The sequence below is a fragment of the Dipodomys merriami genome, unplaced genomic scaffold, assembly GCF_024711535.1.
Source record: "Dipodomys merriami isolate MVZ:Mamm:240054 unplaced genomic scaffold, mDipMer1.0.p SCAF_7, whole genome shotgun sequence".
NCBI classification, from domain to species: domain Eukaryota; kingdom Metazoa; phylum Chordata; class Mammalia; order Rodentia; family Heteromyidae; genus Dipodomys; species Dipodomys merriami.
Window position 1 is genome coordinate 38,772,229 of NW_027206290.1, and position 21,919 is coordinate 38,794,147.

Genomic DNA, 21,919 nt, shown 5'->3' on the forward strand with positions numbered 1-21,919 from the left:
CTAGCCTTGAGCACAAAAGCGCTGGGATGGTACCCAGACCCTGAGTTCAAGCCCATGACAGACCCTTACCCCCCCACCCAAAGGCAAACTCCTTGCCACAGTGAAGAGGAGTTCCAGTAGTCCTTATTTCCATCTAAAACCCTGTGAGCAAGAGCTTTACTGTTGGCAGGACAGTCATGCCCTAGCCAGAAGTGTCCATAAAGCTCCTCCTCTAGCCTTTTCTACAAACCTGGATTGGCAGTATGGACACAGCAAAGTCCCACTTCTCAGTACCAGTTTTGTAGTTGTCTCAACAGTCATGGAGATAATCAAAATCAACCATTATACTTGGTGATGAATAATGTTCAGAATTACTTCTTTATTAGAATCATAAATCAAAAGTTGCCAGCTTCTTGTATATTCTGGAAGCCATAAATTAAGGACCCTGACTACAACACAGTCCAAGTCATTAAAAGTTAATTCTATGACAGAATTATTCTAGTCCCTTATTTTGAAAGCCTACATTTTTATAACTATAAAAATGCTACCAGGTTGAAAATTTTTATTTCACTAAGAAATACAATCACTGCAGGGGCACAAACATTTGTGGTCTGTGAACAGTCTGATCCAGTGCCCCAAGAGCCGCAGCCCTCCATTTCTATAGGTCAGAAAAAGAGCAGGGCCTGACAACATGTGAAAGCCCAACTGCTTTTCCTTTCTACCCACCAAATCAGCCTTTTCACAAGTGTGTGTGTGTGATAGTGCTGGGGTTTGAACTCAGGGCCTTACACTTGCTAAGCAGATACTCTACCACCTGGACCACACCCCAGCCCTTTTCAGAAGTCTTGCCGGATGTTTTCTTTGTTTGCCTCTCCATGCTGCTGCTTAATTTGATAGATTTCATTTTCCAGTTGCACAATAGTCCGTTCAATCTCATAATTCTTACTGACCAGAGATACCCAACTAGAAAAGGAAAAACATTGTAAAAAGGAAAAATTACTCCAAGTAAAATTTCTCCTAGAGTTTAAATGCATATGCAGTTTTACTGAAGAGCCACAGCACTGTTACCTTTCCCCTTAAAAAGCAAGATGCATAGTGGAGGAGATGGGTGAAGGGCACACACACACACACAAGGCACAGTGGAGGAGATGAAGGGCACACAGGTTATTACTTCTTACATGCGCATGTAAGTCTACAATTGCCTCGAAGTTAACTAAAAGTAGTGGCAGCAGCAGTAAGACAGAAGTGACAGGGAAGTAATGGAAGGTGAATCAGGAGTAACAGAAAACTGGGCAGATGTAATCTACTAAAAATGATGGACACTTCCCTTCTCCTTGGTTCCTGACGTGACAGGCAGGCTCACAACATGGAGATAAGGAAATGAAGATGGGGAGACAGGAAAGAGGAATGACACCAGAATTCATGACTATATTTACAGATGTGTTTATCTTGTTTGAAGACAATGTGTCACTAAGGAGCCCAGACTGTCCTAGAATTTGTGATTCTCCTGCTTTAGCCTCGCACATGCTGGGATTATGTACCCCACACACAGATTTTATGAATTTGCATAAATTCTATCCGCAGAAGAACATCTCAAAAACAAAACATAGAAAGGGAAAAAGTGAAGCAAAAAAGTTTCAAGTTATGGAATTTCCTGTTACAAGACTGAAAAAAAAAAAATTTTAAACAAAGGGTGACCAAATTCAGCAATGGAACTCGCTAGACACTGTTGAAAATGAACAACTAGTGGATGGGGATGGGAGGGAAAAACTGGGAAAGATCATGGGAAGGGATGATACTGTCCAAAAAGAAATGTACTCTTCACTTATATAACTGTAACCCCTCTGTACATCACCTTTGTAAGACCAATTTTTTTTAATTTTAAAAAAAGGTTCTGAAATTAGCAGTGATAGCTGTACAATATTGTTAATATATATAAAAAAAACAAACACCACAGGTTTATATCCTTTTAATTTAGGTCTTATGGTAAAATTATATCTCAATGAAACAAATTGCCAAAAAAATTTCTTAAATAGGACAGGATATAGTTTAGTATGGTGCCTGCTGAGCATATTCAAGGCCCAGGGTTCAATTCCAAGAACTGACCAAAACAAAAAGATCAGAATATAGGAAGGTTCTACTAAAAGCCAAAAACACTGGTCTAAAACAGTGCTCCTCTTAGCAATGGTTTCATTCTTAGAACTTCTGGCTGGTTTCTACACCCACACTTCAGAAAAGGACAGATGAAAAACAGTGAAGGGCAGAAAATGGCAGCATTCCATTGGAATTCTGCTTGAACCTTACTGAACCACATCTTGGCATGTGCTGAGAAACAGTGCAGTGCAGTTAGACACTCACTTGGACTCCATCTCTCTCAGCTTAGATCCAGCTGTGAGCTGCATGTTCTTTCGCTGCCAGTTTAAATCTTGGATATGTTTCCTGTAAAGAGTTATTTACACAACCCTACTGCACTTTAACAAGACCAAAATCAATGGAAAAAGTAATAACCAAAAAAAGACAGTCTCTTTAGAAAAACATATATACACAGTAATAGACTAATTCAGGAATTTATTTCTCAATTACAAATTTCATAAAACATGCTCAGTGTGACAAGTAAAACCACCCCAGATGTGCAGACTGTGAGTCAACACTCCCACCTCCCACCCCTCTTCACCCGTTCCTGAACTGCTGTTGGATTTTGTGGACACAGTAATCATGTTCAAGTCTAACTGCCTTTGAGAGGTGTTCCAAGGATGAAGAGTTCCAAGTGCAGTGGGTAGAGGTGGCCCTCAGAATGGTTACCTAAGGTCATCTTGTGCAGCCCAGACCTGATTTCTGGTCTTTATAGTGAGAGAAGGGGGCACAAGGCCTCTGGCCACGGGACCCCTGGCACTGCTAAGGGACCATCCAATCAAGGTCATCAACCGATGTGGTCTCCGACCTTGGGACTCCAGAACTAAGTCAAAATAGGCCTTTTCTTTGAAACTCATCAGTGTATGGTATGTTATTAGCAAAAGAAAATTGGTTAAAGTCAGTCCTTCCAGATTTCCTTCCTATCCATGCACATATACAGAGATCTTACAGAAGCAGATTATGAGTTACCCTGCACCCTACCCCCCGTCAGGGTGTCTTTTCAGTTTGCAGACTTGTAAGTGGAGATGTTTCAGACTTCCAGCCTATTTCTCCTCCACTCAGCTGGAGCAAATCCAAGGCTGGACAAAGAGTGGATCAAAGATACCACAGTAAGTCCCATGCATCTGGACAATTGCTAGGTGCTAATAACTTTTTTTAAAAGGCCAATTAATCTAGGCTGGGAATGTGGCTTAATGGTGAGAGTGCTTGCCTACCATACATGAAGTACCACATTAAAAAAAAAAAGAAAGATAAAGTGCCAATCTACTACTAAAATGAAGGAAATTTCTTGCATTCCAACTGGATACACTTGAAGTACATCAGAGGATGGTTGGCCTGGCTACCTAATCCTGCCAGCAAGTGACTCCAGGCCTCACATACCCAAAAGGATGTCAAAGAAAGAGTTCTGTCTGCTTTGAGCAGAATCCTGGCTGTGAAGGTTCAGCATCTCTGGTTAGGGCTAGGCGTAGTTAACCACATGATGATTCAATTCTGTCTGAGGAACACTCCACATGACGCCCTGCCAACTGCACTGTTTTTATGTGTGCACCCATACTGGGGTGTGGACTCAGGCCTGCTGCTCTCTTAGCTCAACACAGTGCTTTACCACTAAGCCACAGCTCCACTGCCAGCTTTCTGGAGGTAAGAGTATCACAGACTTCCTGTGTGGGCTAGTTTTGAATCATGATCCTCAGACCTCAGCCTCTCGAGTAGCTAGGATTACATGAGCCACTAGCATCTGGCTCTGACTAGATTTTGTTGGAAGTACAAATCCCTTCATATTGCAGAAACGTGGTTTCACTTATTGTTTGTTGTTGCTGTCTGGGTTCTTTATAAAACAGTCTCACTACTATAATCAAGCCTGGCCTCAATCTCTGCCCCACCTTCTAGCATACTGGCATTACCGGCGTGTACCACACTGCCCATAGTCTGCTCCTTTTTGTAGTCAAAAACATTATTTGGAGCTTCCCCAGCTCACTTCTCACAGAGCAGTAACTATTGAGGTTCTTTTCCCCCACTCTAAATTTATTAAAAACAACAGAAAAATAATTTACCTTAACTTCTGAAGCTCTTTCTGTGCATGCTCAATCATATGAACCAAATTTCTAAGGAGGAAGAAGAGCAAAGTCAGACAAGGATAAACAGAAATTTAAAAGCAACATTACTGAGCGCCTGTGGTTCATGCCTGGGATCCTAGCTACTCAGGAGGCTGAGATCTGAGGCTCTTGGCTCAAAAGCCAGCCTGGGCAGTGAAGCCCGTGAGACTTTGATCTCCCAACTAATAATCCAAAACAGCTGAAAGTAAAGGTGTGGTTCAAGTGGTAGAAAAAGCTCAAGGACAGTGCCCAGGCCAAGCAAAAGTCCTAAGACTAGTGTGTGTGCGCGCGCGCACACACACACACACACACACACTTCCTACCTAGGATGGCTTTGAACCACGATCCACGATCCTCAGATCTCAGCCTTCTGGTAGCTAGTAGGACATGTGAGCCACCGGCTCAGGGCATGTCTGAATTGCTGTCGTTTATAAACATCAGCCAACAAAGCAAAATTGTACTCATACTGCCAGAAACTGGTTCCTGCATAGTTGTCTCCACAACTAGCTAATGGTTCTAGAAGACAAGAATCATCTTTTTTCGCGTTTGAAACAGATTTCTCAGCTCCTCTGTTAAGATTTCCTAATCACTCAGATCCCATTTATTCTTTTTTTCTGCATCATGAGTTGTTTGTACATGTCATAAAAATTTAAAACAAAATTCTGATGATCTGAGAATGATACCCATTGTGTTATTTTATAGTCATGTTTAAGAATAGTTTAACAAAAAGCTTTTACAATCACGAGGTTCAATGGTCTTTTCCTCTATATGATTAACATATTCAGCATATTGTAAGGATCAAAGGAGCCCCAGAGCTAATAAAACCACTGAATTTCACAAACTAGCAAAATCCATTAAAAAAAAAAATTTAAAATGTGTGCCAGTCACTGGGCTTGAACTCAGGGCCTGTGTACTGTCCTTGGAGCTTCTTTTCTGCTCAAGGCTGGCATTTTACCACTTGACCCAAAAGTCTACTTCTGGCTTTTTTGATAGTTTTGTTGGAGCTAAGAGTCTCATAAGTCTTTCCTGCCTGCCTGGCTTCAGACTGTGATCCTCATATCTCACTCTCCGAGTAGCTAGGATTACAGGTGTGAGCCATCCATACCTAGCTGGACGTAACTTAACTGTTATGTCAACTTTCTGAGTGCTGGGATTACAAGTTGTGAGCCACCATGCTCAGCTCAGCAAAATCCCTTCGGGTGTTATTTCGCTGCTATTCCTTGATCCTCAGACCTATGAGTCAGCTGTAACCCCATTCCTACTTGTAGTTGTTCATGAACCTGTGAGTTCCCACTTCCAGCTGAGGCCGAGCAAGGAGGGGCTCTGCAGTTTTTCCTTCTGAGCTTTGTTTAGTACACACTAATTAGGAGCTACGTTAGGCCCCTAGGCACTCTTGAACTGTAAGTGGGGTTCAAAGCAGTAGCCTATCAGGGTACAGTTCCAGGAACCTGAGTCAAACCCCTCACCTTACTTTTCTGTTCTAATTGTTATCTTTCTCCCACATTTGTTAAACACACAAGTATCAATGTCTGAAGTTCCACTGACTAAAAGAGCAGCATGACTGATAACAAAAGCTGAGCCGGGCACTGGTGGCTCATGCCTATAATCCTAGCCACTCAGGAGACTAAGACCTTGAGGATTACAGTTCAAAGCCAGACCAGGCAGGGAAGTCCATGAGACTCCCATCTCCAATTAACTACCAGAAAACCAGTAGTGGTGCTATGGCTCAAGTGGTAGAGCAATAGCCTTGAGCTAAAGAACTGAGAGACAGGGCTCAGGCCCAGAGTTCAAGCCCCACAACCAAAAAACAAAAGCTGGATGCATAAGGTGGAACAGATGCAAATGGAGCCAAAACAGGCTTCTTACTCATTGTATACTTTCCAGGCATTACAGCCATGCTGCGACATGAGCTCCAGATTCTCAATGCGGACGGCCTGGTGTTCTAACTGGGCCATGGAATTGCTGACACACTCCTGCCATGCGGTGACATCATTCTTCTGACCCGAGGAAGGGGCTGGAAGCTCATATCTGCCATCAGATAACAAAACACACTAAGAATACATATCCTCCTCTCAGCAGAGGAGATGTAGACCTTTCAATAAAAAGAAATCTCTTGGGCTGGGAAGGTGGCTCAGTGGTAGAGCTCTTGACTTGCATGCATGAGGCCCTGGGTTCGATTCCTCAGCACCACATAAGCAAAAAGAAAAAAGCCGGAAGCGGCGCTGTGGCTCAAGTGGTAGAGCGCTAGCCTTGAGCTGAAGAGCTGAGGGACAGTGCCCAGGCCCAGAGTTCAGGCTCCATGACCAGACCCCCCCCCCAAAAAAAAGAAACCACTTTTTCCTAAAAATCTATTTACAAGTAAGGCTTAACTTCACTGCATACGGTAACACAGTGAAGTAAGGCGCCTGATATCTACAAAAGGACTTTCTTACTAGCTATTCAATAATGTTCCAGGAAGTGGATTCAAATATCGTCCCCAGTGCCACAGCCTGTTGCAGTGTTCCCCTCTGCAACTGTCACCCGATCCATCCTGAATCATCTTAAGAAAAAGCTGGGGGCTGGGAAGGTGCATGAGGCCCTGGGTTCGATTCCTCAGCACCACATAAGCAAAAAGAAAAAAAAAGCCGGAAGTGGCGCTATGGCTCAAGTGGTAGAGCGCTAGCCTTGAGCTGAAGAGCTGAGGGACAGCACCCAGGCCCAGAGTTCAGACCCAAGACTGGACCCAAAAAAAAAAAAAAGAAAAGAAAAGAAAAGAAAAATTTGGGAGGCTGGGAATGTGTCAGCAGTAGAGTCCTTACCTAGCATAAATGAGGCCCTGGGTTCCATCCCTCAGTACCACATAAACTGAAAGTGACACTGTGGCTCAAGTGGCAGAGTGCTATTTGGCAAGCAGGCCCATCAAGTGCTAGGCCCCAAGTTCAAGACTTGGCAGGTGTGTGCGTGTGCGTGTTAAGAAGTTATAGAAATCCAGTGTGTGTGTGTGTGTGTGTGTGTGTGTGTGTGTGTGTGTGTGTGTGTGTGTGTGTGTGTGTGTGTGTGTGTGTGTGTGTGTGTGTGTGTGTGTGTGTGTGTGTGTGTGTGTGTGTGTGTGTGTAAGAAGTTATAGAAATCCAGTGTGTGTGTGTGTGTGTGTGTGTGTGTGTGTGTGTGTGTGTGTGTGTGTGTGTGTAAGAAGTTATAGAAATCCAAGCCGGGCGCTGGTGGCTCACGCCTGTAATCCTAGCTACTCAGGAGGCTGAGATCTGAGGATCGCGGTTCAAAGCCAGCCCGGGCAGGAGAGACCGTGAGACTCCTATCTCCAATAAACCACCAGAAAACCGGAAGTGGCGCTGTAGCTCAAGTGGTAGAGCGCTCGCCTTGAGCTGAAGAGCTGAGGGACAGCGCCCAGGCCCAGAGTTCAAGCCCCACGACCAACCAAAAAAAAAAAGAAGTTATAGAAAACCAGTGCCAGAGGTCAGGCCTGTAATTCTTTCTTCTAAGGGGATTGAGATCATGATGATCAAAAGTCCAGGTTGTCCTAGGCAAAAAGTTTGAGAGAGAGCAGGGCACAGTGGTGTACTTATTGTCACTATATGGAAGGCTGAGATTGGGGAACTTTTGTTCCCGGCTGGCCTTGCAGAAAAGGGAAGTCTGTTCAGCTCCATCTCAATGGAAGAGCATGGCGATGCACACCTGTCACCCCAGCTACTGCAGGAGAGAAAGAAGAGGACTGTGGTCCAGGTGCGGGCCTAGTACAGAGACATCATCTCAAGACAACCAGTGCAGAATGAGCTGGAAGTATGACTCAAGACAGCGCCCACCTAACAAGTGCAGCAACTTGAGTTCAAATCCCAATACTTCAAATCCCAATACTGCCTGCCCCACAAAAAAGTTACTGATTAAAGTAAAAAGCACTATACAGGGGGCTGGGAAGGTGGTTCAGTGGTAGAGCCTTGCATGCATGAGTCCCTGGGTTCGATTCCTCAGCACCATATAAGCAAAAAGAAAAAAGCCAGAAGTGGCACTGTGGCTTAAGTGGTAGATAGAGGGCTAGCCTTGAGCTGAAGAGCTGAGGGACAGCGCCCAGGCCCAGAGTTCAGGCCCCACGACCGGACCCCCCCCCAAAAAAAGTGGGAGGGAACAAAATAGCCACTTGCACTCAGACCCCACTCTGCTGTCTCCACACAGCCACATAACCAGCAAGTAGAACCTTCACCAATCTCAGCTCACCGAGTTAGAAATGTGATAACTTAGATTTTAGTTCTCTTACCGTTTCATACTGAGCAATTCAATCGGTTGCCGTGCGGACAGTCTTTCAAATTCATTTCTCATTATGTCAGTCTGATAACAGAGAAAATTATTGCCAAGATGATATTGACAAACTAAAAGTAGTAATTACCAAACAAGTCAATTTACTTATGTATTCTTTAAAATACACACTATAATGGATCATTTCCTTCCCCCAGTGCCTTCCTTCCTTTATATTTTAGAATGGTAGGACTTGAATGTAGGGCCTTGTACATGCCTAAGAACATGCTCTACTACTAAGCTACATCCCTAATCCATGTGTGTGTGTATATATAAATATATATGTATATATGCACACACATGTGCAATTTCATTCAGAAAAACTTTTGTTATACAGGGAGTTTCAGTTAACCCCCAACCCACAAATCAAGCTGGTCCAAACAATCTCACTCCTCCTATCATACTCCCTGATATATCTTGATACATGCATGCAAGTCCCAAAAATTTGAGTTATGAGCTATTTCTCCTCAAATGTGTGGGTCTTTGGCCAGATCAACTCTGATGAAATCCAAAACCACTGAGGAAAGAGCATCTACCCTCCTCCTGCCATCCACAAACAGTCTGTCTGTCTTCTTCAACAATTGGGACACTTTCTTCATTAAACTTCATCTCAACAGAAAAAAAGATGGGCATGGGGGTACATGTGTGTCATTTTAGCTATAGAATTCCTCCATATCCAGGTCTGGGCGCTGTCCCTCAGCTCTTCAGCTCAAGACAAACGCTCTACCACTTGAACTACAGCGCCACTTTCGGTTTTCTGGTGGTTTATTGGAGGTAAGAGTCTCCTGGACTTTGCTGCCTGGGCTGGCTTTGAACCGTGATCCTCAGATCTTAGCCTTGTGAGTAGCTAGGATGACAGGCGTGTGCCATCAGTACTCGGCTTAGGTTATATATTTAAAATGGCCTGTCCTTAGAGAATTTACAAGATTCTGATACCACCCCAACCCACCCCCCATGTATAATACAACACGTCTAGGTGTTTGGAATCCCTAGAGTTCCTCCGGGTCTCAGACACCAAGCGCCGGGAGAGGGCTGTGGTCCTCCAGCTGATTCTTGACCATCAGGGATACGGGGGTTTCGGACTCCCGTCCCCAGTCTCCACTAGACCGCAGCCACTTCCCCATCTGAGTCAGACTCCGGCAGTCCCTCACCTCAAAGGCGGAGTAGTCTGGGGCAGCGAGGTAGCTCAGGTAGTTCTTGGTGGGCCGGTACCTGCGCGTCTCCTCCTCCACCAGTGCCGCGGCCTACGGACGAAAACAGGCGCACGTGAGCGGCGGGGCGGGCCGGAGAGGTCGCGCGCGTGAGCTACGGGACGGGACCGGGGAGGCCGCGCGCGAGGGCCGAGACCGGAGCCGGGCTGGGCCGGGGAGACGGCGCGCGAAGCCCCTGCGGCACGTGAGCGCCGCCGGCCGCCCGCACTCACCGCTTCCCGCACGCCGGGCGCTTCGTAGCCTTGGTCGAAGTACGGCAGCGCATCCACCACCACCTCCCCGGCCACCAGCCCCGTGCCCGCCATCACCGAGCGGTGGGAGCGCGGTCTTCCCAGAGCCACGCCCCGCTATTCCGGCGCCGAGCACTGACACGCCGCCCACGTGACCGCCAGGCACAGGCGCACTCGCTAGTTCCGCGGGCTCGCCGGCCCAGCGGCTCAGGAATGTCGGGCACGTTTGTTTGGGGCGGATGTGAGGTCACACCCAGGGGCACGCCCGGCCTCGCCACTTCCGGCCCCAGGCCTCGCAGGGCGGCGCAGCGGATAGGTTCGTCCTTTCTTTCTCCCAGTGGGCTCCGGGAGGAAAGCCGGCTACGGGCGTGGCCGGAAGATGGAGTGGCTCCCGCTCCCGCCACGCGGCTGCGCCTGGGATTCCCGGCTGCACACGCGCTTGAAGCCGTCGGTGTGTCGGGGCGCCCCGCCGCCCACCGAGGTTGCCTCACTTACCTTCTGGGAGCCGAGGGTCGTTCCGGGGCGTCCCACGCGTGCGCACCACCGGCGACCCCTCGGCTCCTCCCTGCGGCCCGCACGGGCCCCAGGTGCCGCCGCGTGTCCTTCAGCGTGGGCAGCTCAGGGTGTTGGGTTTTCCCGCGGCTGAAGGCCGCCCGGTGGCCTTGTGGGAACGTGTGGGCCAGCTTCTCCCGTGTCCGTGTCCACGGCCTCCGCGCATGCGGCCGCGTGGCGTCCGTAACGAGAAGTCAGCGCAGACGGGAGTACGCGACCGCCGGGGAGCCTACAGCGGTCCCGGCCGGAACAGGTCCTCATCACCGGGAGCACGTGGCGTCGGGAGATGTAACTAGGTAGAAGACTTGCATGCCCGGAAGCACCGAGCCCCACGCTCCCGGACGTGGCTAGCACTTCCGGTTTCATTCACTAGGAGGTCCATAAGCAAACAACCGGAACTCACAAGGCCTTACCAAAGCCGAGGAGAGCGGGCCTGAGGAGAGGCCTAGCTCGGCCCGGCCCACAGCACCGAAGTAGTCCCTGCGCAAAGGGAGCCGAGCCCCATTGTTCCCCAGGGGAATTAAACTGCTTAACATTTTTAAACACACAGGCTCAGTTCAATTCCCTAGGAACTAGGCTAGACAGCACCAGTCTTGAATGGTTTCTGCTTCAGATTCCATACCACCTGTCAATTTGTTGTATTATAGTACAGTTTACAAGGTTTTGTACGTTTGAACATTTTTTTGTGAGTTGAAGCCAAAGCTGAAGATCACAACTGACATTTGCTACGTTTATTGAAGGAAACTACACTGTCTATGATCAATTTCTCTTACCAATCAGTACTATCACTTTAGGTATTAGAGAGCTGGGAGAGGAAGTGGCATATGTTTAGCACACATATTCAGAGTCAAATGTACAGCACAAGTTCCAACAATTTTCACTAGATGGAGATGTGTAAGAGGCCCAGCACAGAAAGAAAAAAAGGCCTCAGGTAGGCACCACACCGTTTATCCTCACAGCCTCAAGGTGGTTGCATTATACTTAATGGAAAACTTTTAATTAGCTGTAATCCAACAGAGCTCAAATTCCCATCCATAAGACTAAACAGCTTGATGTTCATAAGCCAAGAGTCCTGGCTTCAGTTCTATATGAACTGTATATAACTGGCCAAATTAGCCTCTAAATTCCAGTTCCTTCTGTTGGTAAAGTGGAGGCACAAGTTGATGTAAGGCTTGAAATATAACATAGACACAAATACTGGATGGTAGCAACACACACACACACAAATATACATGTCTCCAAAAGGACATTTTCATGCTAACTGTAATTCTGTCAAGAACAGTTTAATGACCTATGAAGGACCAATTACTCAAGTACCATACACATTGTGGAGGAAGAGTCACAAGATGTCTACGTTTGTGTTGAGTGTATGCCAGTACTGGGACTTGAAATCATGGCCTTGCACTCTTACTTAGCTTTTTCACTCAAGACTGGTGCTCGATCACGTGAGCCACATACCACTTCCAAGATGTCTACTTTTATAAAGCATTGGCTAACAGTGCCAAGAAGTAAGGCTCCACTTAAGTAAGAGCCCCCTAGACAGGACATCAAACAAAACAAGGACTTATATCAGAGTCTGTGAGTTCCAATGGCCCATGAGTTTATAGCTGCCATGATTCAGTGATGAGGGCTATGTGTGTAAGGCCGACATCCTCCCAGTTCTAGTACCTAAAATGCATCCATTCTCTCATCAGTCATCTTTGAATGGTTTTGTAAATGCAGCACCAAGTCTTTCCTTCCTAGAAGACAACTGTCCTCATAGACATAAGCATAAAATACACAGATGAGCCCAAGAATCAAAGAGAAAAGGCCATTGTGAAGGGAAATTGGAGGCAGAGGAAGGAAGCATCGGTTCCACACTACTTCCAACAAGTCTCCGGCAGCAACAGGGGAGTCACGGAGCCTGACCTGCTTCTTGGCTTCTTAACATTGCAGGATTTTGTAGCAAACTCCAAAACATCCTGACTCTAGGAAAAATATTATCCTTGGGACTTTCAGCTCTATTTAGGATAGAGGCAAAAACTTCATTTCTTCTGCAGAAATTTCATTTTACTACCTGAAAGAAAAGAATAAACATTTTTTTTTCATTTCTTGTAATGATTTAAGGCACAATATCAACAATCTAGTCAGAACAGCCTAAGAGTAAGGCACCATTTCAAGTGAGAGCGGCCATCTAAACCAAAGATCCTGGTGGTAATGCCTTGGTCTGTGTCTGGGGGCACTGTTGGGAAATGGGACTTCAGGAGATGCGGTCTGGGGGACAAACAAGGGTAATAGGGCGCACACAATCAAACTACATTATATATCCATGAGAATATAATACCAGTGCTTTGTCCAAGTGATATATTCTAATTTAAAAAAAGACTGGGCTTACTCCCCAGAGGTTTCCTGGAGTTCAGGGGAAACTTTTTTAAGCTCCCCAGACATTAGTTTCTGCAGTCAGAGCTGAAAACCAAAAATTTAACCTAATCCCATGATATGAAGATGAAATAATAACCCAAGCTATAATTTCCCCATGGTCTCAGCTAATTAAGGAGAGGACCCAATTAGAGACATGTTAAAGACCAGCATGCGCATGCAGAGTAGAAGCCCATAACTGTGGTATGGAAGCCATACTCTGCTTTTCAGAATCATACTGGACAATTAACTACAAATGAAAAAATCATTTAAAAAAAACTGTTTCTCTATGAAGTATAAAATTAAAAGAGTCTTCCAAGAATATCTTCTTTGTCTTCAGTCTCTCTAATCCACTTGGTGTTTTTTTTTTTGTTTTTCTCCCCATCCTGGGGCTTGAACTCAGGGTCTGGGCACTATCTCTGAGTTTTTTGCTCAAGGCTAGCATTCTCCCACTTGAGCCACACCTCCTCTTCCAGCTTTTTGGTAGTTAGAGATAAAAGTTTCATAGAATCTTCTGCCTGGACTGGCTTTGAACCATGATCCTCAGATCTCAGCTTTCTGAGTAGCTAGGATCACAGATGTGAGCGAGCCACCAGTGCCCAGTGAACCCATATATTTTAAGTTTGGGTCCACAGATAGGATTCCAGGGATGGGGGTTCCATAAAACCCTGAAATTGTATGCAAAGTTTATTTGTATGGAAAAAGAATCACAGTTTTGATAAGGGTTTCATCATGATATGAGAAGATATACTATGAAGGGATAAAGGGAGCTCCTGATGGAAACAGTTCACAGGCCATTCTGATGGGGAACCTGACCTCAGAAAAGAGATTTTCTCCAAACCACTTGGGATCTTGGGTTGCAGTTCTGGTCATTGTGGTTACACGGTCCACCCACCATTATACTGCTGAGCTGGCTGGAAAGCCCTGCAAGCTTGTTTTCAGCCTTTTTTTTTTTTTTTTTTTTTGGTCCGTCATAGGGCTTGAACTCTGGGCCTGGGCACTGTCTCTCAGCTCTTAAGCTCAAGGCAAGCACTCTCCCACTTAAACCACAGTGCACTTCCGGTTTTCTGGTGGTTAATTGGAGACAAGCATCCCATGGACTTTCCTGTCAGGGCTGGCTTTGAACCACAATCCTCAGATCTCAAGCCACCTGAGTAGCTAGGACTACAGGTGTGAGCCACCTGCACCTGGCTATTTTATTTTTTTGCTGGTCCTGGGGCTTGGACTTAGAACCTGGGCACTATCCCTGAGCCTCTTTGTTCTCAAGGCTAGCACTCTACTACTTGAGCCACAGCATTGTTTCTGGCTTTTTCTGAGTAGTTTATTGGAGATAAGAGTCTCATGAACTTTCCTGCCTGAGCTGGCTTCAAACCATGATCCTCAGATCTGAGTAGCTAGGATATAGCCATGAGCCACTGGCACTTTATATAACAGGAAAACAACAACTTACCAAGACTCCGCAAAATTCTGTTCACTCCACTGGGTTCAGACTCAGGGATTGTTTGTAAATACTGCAGAGCCCGGACCTCAAATAAGCCTGCGAAGAAAACTTACATTGGTTAAACTGTCCAACATTCAACCATGTGACTGGAAATTAATTAAATAAAATCTAGGTGTTATTTTCTTCTTTTTCCGTGAATCTAGAGCCTTGAACATATTAGGCAAGTACTCCACCACTGAGCTACATGTTTTTTCTTTTGGGTGCTGATCCTAGGGTTTGAACACTCAAGGACTGGACATTGTCCTTTAACTTTTTGGCTCAAGGCTAGAGCTCTACAACTTGAGCCACAGTGCCACTTCTGGCTTTCTACTGGTTAACTGGAGATAAGAATCTCACACCTAGCTACTCAGGAGGCTGAGATCTGAGGATCGCGGTTCAAAGCCAGCCCGGGCAGGAGAGACTGTGAGACTCCTATCTCCAATAAACCACCAGAAAACCGGAAGTGGCGCTGTAGCTCAAGTGGTAGAGCACTTGCCTTGAGCTGAAGAGCTGAGGGACAGTGCCCAGGCCCAGAGTTCAAGCCCCACGACCGACAAAAAAAAAAAGAATCTCACAGATTTTTTTTCCTGCCTGGGCTGGCTTTGAACTTAGACCTTCAGATCTCTTGAGCAAGATTATAGGCATGAGCCACTGACACCCAGCCAAGTGTATTATTTCATTCTCCCCCCACACCCCCCACCTTTTTTTTTTTTTTTTGGTTAGTTGTGGGGCCTGAACTCTGGGCCTGGGCACTGTCCCTCAGCTCTTCAGCTCAAGGCTGGCACTCTCTTGAGCCACAGCACCACTTCTAGCTTTTTCTGTGTATGTGATGCTGAGGAACTGAACGAGGACCTCATGCATGCAAGGCAAACACTCTATCACTGAGCCACCTTCCCAGCTACCCGCCCCCTTTTTTTTTTTTGCCAGTCCTGGGGTTTGAACTCTGGGCCTCCGCACTGTCCCTGAGCTTTTTTTCTCAAGGCTAACGCTCTACCACTTGAGCCACAGCACCACTTCCAGGTTTTTCTGTTTATGTGGTGCTGAGGAATTGAACCCAAGGTTTCATGCATGCAAGGCAAGCACTCTACCACTGAGTCAACTTCCCAGCCCTTGATATTGTTTTAGCCATAGAAATAATACACTGGGGCTGGGAAGGTGGCTCAGTGGTAGAGTGCTTGCCTTGCATGCATGAAACCTTGGGTTCAATTCCTCAGCACCACATAAACAGAAATACCTGGAAGTGGTGCTGTGGTTCAAATGGTAGAGCGCTCACCTTGAGCTAAAGAACTAAGGGACAAGAGACAGCGCCCAGTCCCAGAGTTCAGCCCCCACAACTGACAAAAAAGAACAAAAAAAAAAAACAAATTTAACTTGACATGGTAGCTTTACATGGTTTTGTTTTATTTATTTTTTGTTGGTCATAGGGCTTGAACTCTGGGCTTGGGCACTGTCCCTGCGCCCTTCAACTCAAGGCTATCACTCTACCTCTTGAACCAGCACCACTTCTGGTTTTCTGGTGGTTCATTGGAGATAAGAGTCTCACTGACTTTCCTGCCCGGGCTGGCTTTGAACCAAGATCCTCAGATCTCAGCCTCCTGAGTAGCTAAGATGACAGGCATGAGCCACTGGTGCCTGGCATGTTTTTATTTTTGTATGCTGTTTATCTTCAAACCTCCCAAGAAGGCATAAGAAAAAGAGTACTTGCTGATGGAAACTGACCTTTGACGCCACTTTTCCGCAGTTCTCGGTCCTGGATGAAACCCGCAAACATCTGAGTCTCCATGAAAAGGTCGAGGAAGTGGCGGGCACTCCGGGAGGTGTGGGACTTGCGAAAGGGCTCCCTCAGGAACACGCGCTCCCCACGCTCAGTGACTGTCATGCTCAAAGAGTAGTGTCCCACAAGCTCCACAAAAAACCTGACAAAGGCTTCCGACACCAGAGAACTGAGGGTCACATCTATTTCACAAGGAGAGGGTGACAGGAAAGGGAGGGGAGGAGGAACATTTAAGTTCTGTGTATGAAACCGTCACAGGCTAGAGGGCTAGGGCTAAGAGGAAAGGTAAGAAGCACAGCCATCACCTCTGCATGGTTTAGGGCCAGCAGAAAACAAATGGCAAACGTGCTGACCTTGTTTCCTCCTCTAGCCACCCGGCCTGCACAGCTACAATTTTACTGTAGCTGCACTTTCAAGGGCACAAGTGAGAACCAGGCTCGTACCTTGTGAAAGATGCCGCTCCTGAACCAAGATTTCATTTCGTTCTTCCAAAACCTGCAGCAAGGCAGCTTGAAGTTTAGGTGGCAGAATTTCACCCTCATCCGACACCTTGAGAGAGGAAAACTGAGGTTGAGATTCTGAATTTTTTTCCCCAGTCCTGGCGCTTGTGAACTCAGGGCCTGGGCACTGTTCCTGAGCTTCTTTTGCTCAAAGTGAGCACTTTACCACTTGAGCCACAGCACCACTTCCAGCTTTTTTGTGTATGTGGTACTGAGGAATTGAATCCAGGGCTTAATGCATGCTGGGCAAGTACTCTACCACTGAGCCACATTCCCAGCCCCACAGCAGGTTTTTAAATGGGATGCACCTAGAATGGTAGAGTTCCAATTCCTCAGTCCACATACACAGAAAAAGCCAGAAGTGGCGCTGTGGTCTAAATGGTAGAGTGCTAGCCTTAAGCAAAAGGAGCTAAAGGACAGCGCCCAGGCACTGTGGTCTGTTTCTGAGGTACTGTGGAATCAAACCCAGGGCTTGCAGTGTGCTGGGGAAGCACTCTACCACTAAGCCACATTCCCAGCCCCTGATGAGCTGTTTTTGAAAAGCCAATTTCCTGGGAAACTACGTTGTTCATTTTATGTTGTTTCATCTTGTGCTTACTAAACTATATTCAGTTTTTTAACTTTGACACAAAAAAATGGCCACTTCTGTTTTGCCTCTACTATACCTTGTTCAATTTTCTATTTCACAATTTGTAAACCTTTATGTATGTATATGGCTCCCTTCAGTAGGTAAGACCAGAGGATCAAACTGTGACTACACATGTTTACATTCTGACTGCCTAAGAGCATATCTACAAATCAGTGCTTGGTAAACACTTTTCTATTCTTTTCCTTTCCCTTTCTGTGTGTGTGTGTGTGTGTGTGTGCGCGCACGCGCGCGAATGCATGCTTGTGCACGCATGCATGCATGCCAGTACAGGGGCTTGAACTCAGGGCCTGGCTCTTTTGCCTGGCTTTTCCACTCAATACTGGAGCTCTAGCCAGGTGCCCGTGCCTCACGCCTCTAATCCTAGCTACTCAGGAGGCTGAGATATGAGGATCGAGGTTCAAAGCCACACCAGGCAGAGAAAGTCCCTGAAACTTTTATCTCCAGTAAACCACCAGAAAACCAGAAGTGGCGCAGTAGCTCAAGTGGTAGAGCGCTAGCCTTGAGCTGAAGAGCTGAGGGACAGTGCTCAGGCCCAGAGTTTAAGCCCCATGACCGACAAAACAACAAAAAAAAAGACTGGTGCTCTACCACTTGAGCCACAGCTCCACTTCCAGCTTTTTGGTGGCTTGTTGGATATAAGAGTTTCAAAGACTTTTCTGCTCGGGTTGGTTGGTTTCTAATCCTAATCTTCAGATCTCAGGATTACAGGTGTGAACTACCAACCCCTAGCTGTTTAATGTCTCTTTGAGTGGGGCTGAGATTGAGACACAGAGCGCTTGTTTATGTTACATAGTGCTCTATCACTGAACCACATTGTGGCCTAATTCTTGTTTTTGTTTTTGTTTTTTTTTTGGCAGTCCTGGGGCTTGAATTCAGGGCCTGGGCACTCTACTTGAGCATCTTTTGGCTTGAAGCTAGCAATCTACCACTTGAGCCACAACGCCACTTCTCGCTTTTTCTGTGTATGTGGTACTGTGTACGTGGAATGGAACCAGGGCTTCATGTGTGTTAGGCCAGCACTAAGCCATATTCCCAGCCCTCATGCTTTTTTTTTTTTAATCAGTGTGGGGCTTGAACTCAGGGCCTGGGCACTGTCCCTAAGTTTTTTGTTGTTGTTGTTGTTGTTTCTCAAAGCTAGTGTTCTACCACTTTGACGTACAGATGTGGGTCTGGTTTTCTGGTGGTTAATTAGAGATAAGAGTCTCATGGAGTTTCCTGATTAGGCTGGCTTTGAACCTCGATCCTCAGATCTCAGCCTCCTGAGTAGCTACGATTTACAGGCATGCGCCACAGGGTGCCCAGCCTCAATTCATGCTTTTAAAATGTTATGAGGCTAATCCGTCAGCCCATCTAGAGCTGGAGGATGGCTGGTTCTTCTGGCAGTGACATGTTCTGTTTCCTCCTTCCTCTCGTTTGGGACAGCGAGTTGTAAAACACAGCCAAATTTTCAGGTCAATGCTGGACTACGATTCATGTATGGGTAGGAACCCAAGTCTTTCTTGAGTCATAGTCTCTTAAGTACTTTCACCTATTTTCTGTTCCATTATCTACAGAGAGATCTCCATCCCCAAACATTCTATAATCACCTCTTTTGTTACTCACCTCCTGTAAGAACTTGTCTGCACAGAGATCAACTATCAGCACCTATGGAACAAAAGAAGCCAGGCTGGTTCAACCAGAGACAGTCACAGACATGGACACTGCACAGTGGCTTGGGTGTTTTCCTTCTTTCAGGCAATAGGAATGGTTTTAAACAATGTAAAGTCAACAGTATATCCCATTTAGAAGTTGACCCATCAATACAAATAAACTGAAAATATGATGTGATGTACACCTGGAGATTAAGAGACTCACAGATGAGTGCAGCAAAGCTAGAGTAGGCGGTAGAGTCTTTCCAGGAAGGTATCCATTTAAAAACTGATCCTACTTCACATTCTATAACCCCCCCATGTAAAAAGAGCTAAGTGGAGTAAGAACCAAACATTAAAGGCAAAACTAATAAAAAGATGAAATAGGAAAAATATCTTCATTAAATAATGAAAAAGATCTCAAAAAATACCATATAGAAAACTATTTTAACCATATTAAAAGTAAGAATGCCTGCACACTGAAAAGGTGAAAAGACGTCAGCATGGTGGCTCATGTCTAGAATCCCAGCTTCTCAAGCAACCCCATTTGGGAGAATCCTAGTTTGACATCAGTACAGGTAAAAAGTCAATGAGACTCCATTTCAATCAATAAGCCAGGCAATGGAGAAACACACCTGTGACCCAAGGCTAAGAGGTATAGACAGGAAGATAAAGGACCAAGACCATCTCTGGAAAAAAAATGTGAGATCCTACCTGAAAAATAACCTAAAAGCACAAAGGGCATCTATCTTAAACAATGCTTAAAGTTAACCCAGAGTGATTTCTGAGTTTGATTTAAAAAAGAAAACTTCACTGGGTGCCGGTAACCCTAGCTACCCAGGAGGCCGAGATCTGAGGACTGCAGTTTGAAGCCAGCCCAGGCAGGAAAGTTCCTGAGACTTTTATCTGCAATTACCCAGCAGAAAGCTGGAAATGGAGCTATGATTCAAGTGCTAGAATGTGCCAGCCTGAGTTCAAGCCCCAGAATTGGCATAAAAAAACGAATGAATGAAAGAAAATTTACTTTTTGGAACAACACAAGGAAGATCCCATCATTCCCAACTAAAAATAGTGCTGGGTGCCGGTGGCTCACGCCTGTCATCCTAACTACTCAGGAGGCTGAGACCTGAGGATCACAGTTCAAAGCCAGCCCAGGCAGGAAAGTCTGTGAGACTCTCTATCTCTAATAAATTACCAAAAAAAAAAAAAAAAAAAAAAAAAAATGAGGTGGAAGTGGTGCTCTGGCTCAAATGGTAGAGTGCTAGCCTTAAGCAAAAGAAGCTCAGGGACAGAGCCCAGGCACTGAGTTCAAGCCCCAGATTACATTACTCAGTAACAATTCTACCACTACCACTAAGAGTAGGAGAACTGCTCTTTTCCCTCAGTCGCTGCTCTAAGGGCTCACTCGGGGCATCTTACCTCTTCGATGGGCAGGTCCTGAAGGTGATGTAAGGAGCAAGACAGAATTCCGATGAGGAAGGGGGTAGGCGAGCACACAATGTCGATCATGGAGGCGGGCAGGACCGGGATGTAGGTGTGCTGCCAGGTGAAGGGGTACAGGGTGGCCACCACCGCATGGCCACACTTTGACAAGGTGCTAGCCAGAGAAGAGGTGAAGGGTGTTACATATACAGCAATGCACTGAGGCATCTCAGATAGTACCGAAACAGTCCCAAATGGATATGCTCAGTGTTCACACAACCCAGAGAAAACTCATACTTTAGCATTTTATTTAAACATTTAACTTATTTGTTTAATTTCTTTCTTTTTTTTTTTTTTTGGGTCCAGTCGTGGGCCTGAACTCTGGGCCTGGGCGCTGTCCCTCAGCTCTTCAGCTCAAGGCTAGCACTCTACCATTTGAGCCACAGTGCCACTTCCGGCTTTTTTCTTTTTGCTTATGTGGTGCTGAGGAATTGAACCCAGGGCCTCAGGCATGCAAGGCAAGCGCTCTACCACTGAGCCACCTTCCCAGCCCTTATTTGTTTAATTTCAATCGAGTGTTTCACCATAATTTATCAAGCTAAAAACCGTTGTCATAGAAAAGCAGTATTAGGTTATTATTATTATTATCATTTTTGTTCAAGGCTGGCACTCTACCACTTGAGCTATGGCACCATTTCTGATTTTTCTGTGATTAATTGGAAATAAGAGTCTCACAGACTTTCCTGTCTGGACTGGCTTTGAACTGTAATTCTCAGATCTCAGCCTCCTGAGTAGCTAGGATATAAGCATGAGCCACCATCTCCTGGCAATTTTTGTTTGTTTAAGGGATGGGGTCTTGAGTGCCAGGAGTATTTGTGTACTCGTGTAGCTATACTTACAGCTACACAGGAAGCAGAGCAGGAAGACTGTAAGCCAAGGCCAGCTTGGGAAAATAGCTTAAGATCTGTTTGAAAAATAAGACATAAAAGGGCTAGGGATATGGCTCAAGTGGGAAAATGCAGTCCTAGACATGTGAGGGAAGTTCAAATCCCAGTACTACCAAAAAGGGAGATGAAGCCTTACTATATTGCTCTGGTTGGCCTTAAACTCTGATGCTCAAGTGGCCCTCCAGCCTCAGCTTCCAAGGAGCTGGAACTACAGATATAAACCACTACATCTAGGTAGCAATATGGGAGTTTGTGTGTGCTAGCCTGGGCTTGAACTCAGAGTCTAGGTGCTTGTCCCTGAATTTCTGTGGTTCAAGGTTAGTACTCTACCACTCTGAGCCAGAGCTCCGGTTCTGGCTTTTTGGTTAACTGGGGATAAGAATCTCATGGAGGGGCTGGGAAGGTAGCTAGTGGTAGAGTGGTTGCCTTGCATGCATGAGGCCCTGGGTTCGATTCCTCAGCACCACATAAGCAAAAAGAAAAAAGCCAGAAGTGGCACTGTGGCTCTAGTGGTAGAGTGCTAGCCTTGAGCTGAAGAGCTGAGAGACAGCGCCCAGGCCCAGAGTTCAGGCCCCACAACCGGACCAAAAAAAAAAAAAAAGAATCTCATGGACTCTCTTGCCCAGGCTGGCTT

At 46.0% G+C, this 21,919-nt stretch overlaps 2 protein-coding genes across 4 annotated transcripts in view; both read right to left on the reverse strand.

Annotated features, from left to right (window-relative positions):
• Positions 1 to 338: 338 nt before the first annotated feature.
• Bcas2 (BCAS2 pre-mRNA processing factor) lies at positions 339 to 10,053 on the reverse strand. Of its 2 annotated transcripts, XM_070006399.1 has the most exons (7): positions 9,919 to 10,051; positions 9,647 to 9,739; positions 8,458 to 8,528; positions 6,075 to 6,236; positions 4,167 to 4,217; positions 2,338 to 2,418; positions 339 to 942 (listed from the first exon to the last, which is right to left on the reverse strand). In XM_070006399.1, exons 1-7 carry the CDS (start codon positions 10,009 to 10,011, stop codon positions 816 to 818), a joined length of 678 nt encoding a protein of 225 aa, XP_069862500.1. In that variant the 5' UTR covers positions 10,012 to 10,051; the 3' UTR covers positions 339 to 815. The 2 variants fall into 2 exon arrangements, with proteins under 2 accessions (XP_069862500.1, XP_069862501.1); XM_070006400.1 differs by lacking the exon at positions 2,338 to 2,418 and having other exon boundaries at positions 9,919 to 10,053.
• Positions 10,054 to 10,548: 495 nt separating this feature from the next.
• The window catches only part of Dennd2c (DENN domain containing 2C), a 55,420-nt gene continuing 44,049 nt past the window's right edge, over positions 10,549 to 21,919 (reverse strand). For both annotated transcript variants that reach the window (XM_070006398.1, XM_070006397.1), the window contains 6 exons: positions 20,336 to 20,513; positions 18,891 to 18,932; positions 16,583 to 16,688; positions 16,085 to 16,321; positions 14,336 to 14,422; positions 10,549 to 12,544 (listed from right to left, as the gene is read on the reverse strand). In XM_070006398.1, coding sequence (XP_069862499.1) covers positions 12,513 to 12,544; positions 14,336 to 14,422; positions 16,085 to 16,321; positions 16,583 to 16,688; positions 18,891 to 18,932; positions 20,336 to 20,513 — 682 coding nt within the window. In that variant the 3' untranslated portion in view covers positions 10,549 to 12,512. The remainder of the gene's footprint in view (positions 12,545 to 14,335; positions 14,423 to 16,084; positions 16,322 to 16,582; positions 16,689 to 18,890; positions 18,933 to 20,335; positions 20,514 to 21,919) is intronic.